The 5566-nt window shown below is 35.1% G+C and overlaps 2 protein-coding genes across 3 annotated transcripts; one reads left to right on the forward strand and one right to left on the reverse strand.

The window, feature by feature from the left end:
- The first annotated feature begins 1136 nt into the window (after positions 1–1136).
- Positions 1137–2509, forward strand: LOC105315307 (ATP-dependent DNA helicase RecQ-like). Of its 2 annotated transcripts, XM_020005733.1 has the most exons (3): positions 1137–1353; positions 1422–1638; positions 1701–2509. In XM_020005733.1, exons 2-3 carry the CDS (start codon positions 1538–1540, stop codon positions 2497–2499), a joined length of 900 nt encoding a protein of 299 aa, XP_019861292.1. In that variant the 5' UTR covers positions 1137–1353; positions 1422–1537; the 3' UTR covers positions 2500–2509. The 2 variants fall into 2 exon arrangements, with proteins under 2 accessions (XP_019861292.1, XP_019861293.1); XM_020005734.1 differs by having other exon boundaries at positions 1137–1601.
- On the reverse strand, positions 2464–5549 carry LOC109589693 (uncharacterized). The gene is made up of 6 exons (XM_020005732.1): positions 5380–5549; positions 4879–5331; positions 4694–4831; positions 3860–4645; positions 3517–3816; positions 2464–3465 (listed from the first exon to the last, which is right to left on the reverse strand). The coding sequence occupies exons 1-6, from the start codon at positions 5524–5526 to the stop codon at positions 2506–2508; spliced, it is 2784 nt and encodes a 927-aa protein (XP_019861291.1). The 5' UTR covers positions 5527–5549; the 3' UTR covers positions 2464–2505.
- Between the last annotated feature and the right edge of the window lie 17 nt (positions 5550–5566).

Below are 5566 nucleotides of genomic sequence, written 5' to 3' on the forward strand. Positions count from 1 at the left end.
TTCTCCATTTTTATAATTTTTTCTGATACATATACATGTTCTTATGTTGCATAAAAAGTTTGAGCTGATTCCAATCAAAATTGGATTTTTTACAAATTTTAAAATTTACTCAAAAATTGGGCCAAAGTCCCTGTACTATAGTACAGGGTCACGCCCAAATTTTGCCAAAAATAAAAAGGAGAGAATTCTCCATTTTTATAATTTTTTCTGATACGTTCTTATGTTGCATAAAAAGTTTAAGCTGATTCTGATCAAAATTGGATTTTTTATGAATTTTTTAAGTTACTCAAAATTAGGCCAAATTTTGCTAAGATTGAAAATGTGAGAATTTTCAATTTTTATTACATTTCCTAATAACGTATATGCCATGTATTTCGTGGGTATAAAATTTTGCAATTTGGCTGCATTTTTGTATTCGCGAATAAAAATGTCATGATTTTAATGTAATTACCGCACCTACTATACAATCAGCACATTATTTTGCGGATTTTTATTTCACAAATTTTTTCAAAATGCAAAATTTAATTACCACGAAATATATGGCATATACGGTACATTATACATGTCATTTAGAGTTAAAATTGTATTTAAGTTGCTCCAATAATCCTCCCTCCCTTTAATGTCTCACTTTTAATTTCAAATACTTTTCCTTTCCTCAGTCTCTCTTCAATGTCAGCTGCTAGTGCATTCTCTTTCAGCCTCTTAAGAGCACTAATGACATCAGTCCATGTACCAGGTGGATATACCCCAGTCCATTTAGTCCACAGTCCCATCTTCCTACTCTCCACTCCAGTCTTGTCCTCTTCAATCTTATCAATGTCCTTTTGTTTTATTCCTGGTAAGAACAGGCCAAAGGTTTGCCATTTTGTTAATGGTTCCAGCCATTCAGCCCACAGGTCTTCTCTAGGACTGGAATCAAGAGGAGAAGGTGGGGTTGAAGAGGAGAACATTTTGTATTGTGAAGTAGTCAGGCGGAGCCTGACCCTCGCAAAGAGGAGGGTCAGGACCAATCCGTATCTAGAATTTGTTCTGAACTGCACAGTTTCGTGCAGTGCCGGAAATGACTCATGGTGACTCTAATTTTAATATTAACCCTTACATTACCAATAAACTATGGCAACTGTAATGCAAGATGCTGCTGCGAGATTGGGATATGTTTTAAAAGATGATCAGGCCAAGATTATAGCTTGTTTTAAGGATGGTAATGATGTCTTTGGGGTCTTGCCTACTGGATATGGCAAATCACTTTGCTACCAGTGTTTGCCGTACATTTTTGACAGCACTAGAGAAGATGGAATCTCAGGCTCCATAATAATAATAATTACACCATTAATAGCTATAATAAGAGATCAGGTTAGGCTCTATTATTCATTTTATACTTAGTTTATAATGTAAATCAACTATGACCATATCATTCATAGGTTCATGCTTGTAGAAATAAAGGTCTGAGTGCTGCTGCTGTGTGTGGTGATGCTAATGATGATGATAAGGAAGATGTTGAGAAAGGATTGTTTCAACTTTTGTTTTTACCCCAGAGATGTTGTTAAAAAAGCACTACAGGAGATTGCTTTGTTCCAAAACTTATCAAGTTAAAATTAAAGGTCTTGTTATTGATGAAGCACACACTATAAAAATATGGTATGTTTACACTTACATGTAGTATATAGCTATACTTAATTTATCAAAATTTTTTTTCATAGGGGTAGTACATTTCGAGATTCATTGGAGCGTATAGGTGAAGTTCGTAGCCTTCTTCCATCTTCTGTCCCTGTCATGGCATTAACTGCAACCGCTACACATCAACTTCGTTTGGATCTTTCTAGAATTATTGGCTTAAAAAATCCAGTCATGATAGTACAGCCACCTTGTAAGCCAAATTTAATGTATAAAGTCGGCAATTTTGTGTCTATTGAAGCAAATTTCACACCTGTTTTGGATAATTTAAGAAGAGAAAGAGCAGCGTATTCCAGAACTATTATATACTGCAGGACCATGGATGACTGTGCAAATCTATATTTATTTTTTGAAAGAGGTTTAGGTAGAGATTTCACAGAGCCTCCTGGAGCCCCTAATATATCAAAATTTAGATTAGTAGACATGTTCACTAGTTGCACAGAAATGGCAGTTAAAAATCAAATAGTTACTGCATTTACAACAGAAAGCAACTTACGCATTGTTTGTGCTACTGTTGCCTTTGGGATGGGGGTAGACTGTGCTAATGTACGTGTGATTATTCATTTTGGTGCCCCTGATGATTTGGAGTCCTATATTCAAGAAACTGGCAGGGCTGGGAGGGACAATTTACCATCACAAGCAATTCTCTTTCCAAAGAAAAATGCAATGCGTTTTGTAAATCGTGAAATGAGAGCTTACTGCTATAATTACTCTGATTGTCGCAGAAATTTATTATTCATAAACATGGAAGGATATAAACGCGAACTACATTCTGTACCTCCTGATAGCTGCTGTGACATTTGTCAGTCAAATAATGAACATTAAAGTAAATTATTGTGTATGTGTTTTAATGTAAGAAATTAGTTCAGTTTTTGATTTCTTATGTAATAAAGATGAAATGTTTAAAAAACAATTCAGCTTTCGTCCAGGTATTTCAGAAAAGACATTGCATGTGTTGATGTGATCTACAACATGGAGTATATCCTTTTTCATAGAAGCAGTCTTATGTCTTGTATGATGAGTCTCTATGTCATTAATGCTATCAAACTGCTCTAAAACTGGTGCTAGCGTTCCAATTGCCTTACCAATACGAACTATTGCTTGCTCTGATTTATTTGATTGTAAGAAAGCAATGCAACTCTTGACTTCTCGATTAAGATGTTCCATGTGAAGATCGGCACTAATATTCCTTCCTGGAAATCCACTTGTATTTACAAATCGATTATACTTCATTTGTTCTGCCTGTTGTGGTGTAAGCAAATATTGATAATTGTGTAATAGATGAATACTTTCCTTTGCATAGTTCTTCCGATGAGCATTGTGAAAAATAATAAGGAAATAGCGCCAACAGCGGAGGACTCTGTCACCATCGCCTTCCTTGACAGCATCAGAAAACTCTAAATATAAACTGCCCATGCTCATTAGTTGTTTCACGTAAGTAAAGACACCATCTGCAGAATCAGCTGATGACTCATTATATCCAACATCTAAAAATTTGTGAACGATCTTGGTTAGAATTGAATCCATTTCCTTCTTACGAACATCTTTTTTTTGAAGCCATAAATCTGGTGGTATACATGATGGAGTTTCGTTAACATCTGTGATCTCTAGCACTTTCATTGCTGCAGATGTTATGTAGCTACGGAGAACTAAAATTAAGAAATCTTCACATGCATTCATGGCATGTTTTGGCTTTATAGTAACATTAGATCGACCAATCAGATTTCTTATCTGGTACATGGTACCGTGATCTGATGCTGACTTTTGTGATAAAAAGTACTTCCAAATTACCTATTAGAGTTAGCATAATGACTATAGATGATTATGATAAGTGCAACTTACTTCAAACAATGTTAATTTTGCATGCCAGTCTTCAATGGCAGGAATGAATCCCTCAAGGCGAACGGAAGGCGTATCACTGTTATGTCTTATTCTAAGTGCTGATCGTGTTCTTGCAACAGAAAGTTGGTCACCTCCAAAAAATATGCCATGTGTTTTTGCTTCGTGAACAACCTCACTTTCATCATTCACACAATGATCCACTTGGTATTCAATTTGAGGGACATATTGATGGAAATGATCCAATATTTCGACCATGTCTTTGATTTTATTTTCATTTTTTGGTATGATACCAAGAGGGACCTATGATACATCATTATAATACAAGATATTTTTTCATACTTACTACAACTGATTTAGATGACATTTCTTTGTAATGCTTGTGCTCAATGTGATTTGGAATAATGTCAGAGAAACATAATTCAAAGAAAGGTAGAATTTCGACCAGTATTCGAGAAAAAAGTATTTTTATATTTGTCTTCAAGATTTCGTCATCATCAGGTGAAGGCAAAAGTGACTGAGCTACTGCATCTGGTGAAGGCATACATGATGGTAATCTTTCCTTAGGAAGGTCATGATAAATTCTATCTTGCACGGCGTAACAGTGAAAGTAGTGTAGTGATTTTACTTTCCGATTTAATCGCATATACCTTGGTGTGACATTCTTATCAATATTGTCACCCACTAGCTTATAAGATTTATGTCTCAAGGATGAATTGTTTGAAAGCTCAGCTACTGTATCCATGTCATCGTTAAGTGGTAATGCTGTGGTGCTTGTTGTGATGTGTGTTCCTGCATTATTAGCAGTGCTAGTTAATGGATCTACACCATTGTCATCAACATCAATAGAAGGCTCTAAGTCTGCAAGTGTATGTAAACCATCATTTGGTGGTAATGCAGTCGTTGAGGCTATGCATGCTGTTTCAGCAGCAACGTTTATTGTGCTAGTTGAGAGTTCCATAGCATCATCTTCATCAGATACACTTGTACCAGCATAATTTATATCTGAAAAATCAGTAGAATCGAATTCATAGCTAGAGATGGAGTAATTACTAGAAGTTGACTCACACATGCAACCATCACATTCATCATCAGATACAGGTAAAACAAAGCTTGCAAGCTGCCTACTATCCTAAAACAAGGCTGAAACTGCATATTTTATTATAATTATTTGACTTACATCTTTGTCCATTATACCAGCAATATCATCTCTCCATTTCATTACTTCTTCGTCATGATTTTTCCCAAGACTGTTGACTAACTCAATCACAGAAGTATGAGACACAGTGAGTTCAATAGCATTAAATCTTGAATATACCTTCAAATAAAAAGAATATCAATAATTCAAATTAACTATTATTATACCTTCTTTGAACAATGGCTAGAATACAATATTAGGGATAAGACCTTTTGAAGCAAATTCAAATTTCTATAACGATACTTTAAGATTATTGCAGCACAGGTACAAATAACAGCAATTCTATTCTTTCGTTTGGTTTTTGTGTTTGTAGCAGACACGAGAAATTGTAAAAGAACAGGCGCTTTACTTTGTAATTCATTATAAATCATATCCCAATGAAAAAACTTCAAATGATCTGGTGACTGACTACATAGAATGGAGTTGACGCTACTCATCCTCTTAACTTCGGTTTCAATAGTTCTACTGATGCTCGACAAAGTGTACTGCCTTGATTTTTTATCAGCTAAACATTCTGTTGCTATTTTTCTCTTGCTTTTTCGAGCGTATGCATTAACAGCATCCTTACGGCTTGGTGTTACTTTGTACACTTTTCGTCTCTTAGCATTACTGACAACAATCTATACAATAGTAATAATTACAGCTGCGATAGTTAAAGCAAAACATACAGATATATCTGGTGACTCCACTTGTGAAGTTGAACGCTTATTTGATCTGCTTGGAGTACTGCAACTGAAATCATGATCCATTCCAGAATTATTAGTAATATCATGCTCTCCATTAGACTGTAGATGTGCCCATCTATCATCATGCATTATGACTTCAATAGCATTGCTAATCCTCTTCTTAGTGCTC

The sequence above is a fragment of the Amphimedon queenslandica genome, unplaced genomic scaffold, assembly GCF_000090795.2.
Source record: "Amphimedon queenslandica unplaced genomic scaffold, v1.1 AMPQUscaffold_11014, whole genome shotgun sequence".
NCBI classification, from domain to species: Eukaryota; Metazoa; Porifera; class Demospongiae; order Haplosclerida; family Niphatidae; genus Amphimedon; species Amphimedon queenslandica.

What these genes read in the sequence shown, in the direction of transcription:
- LOC105315307 (XM_020005733.1), top strand. Translation starts at nt 1,538, where the DNA reads ATGTTGTTAAAAAAGCACTACAGGAGATTGCTTTGTTCCAAAACTTAT. An exon ending in GCACACACTATAAAAATATG is followed by an intron (nt 1,639 to 1,700) that starts GTATGTTTACAC and finishes TTTTTTTCATAG; the next exon opens with GGGTAGTACATTTCGAGATT.
- LOC109589693 (XM_020005732.1), bottom strand. Translation starts at nt 5,526, where the DNA reads ATGCATGATGATAGATGGGCACATCTACAGTCTAATGGAGAGCATGAT. An exon ending in TGGAGTCACCAGATATATCT is followed by an intron (nt 5,332 to 5,379) that starts GTATGTTTTGCT and finishes ACTATTGTATAG; the next exon opens with ATTGTTGTCAGTAATGCTAA. An exon ending in TGTCATCTAAATCAGTTGTA is followed by an intron (nt 3,817 to 3,859) that starts GTAAGTATGAAA and finishes GATGTATCATAG; the next exon opens with GTCCCTCTTGGTATCATACC.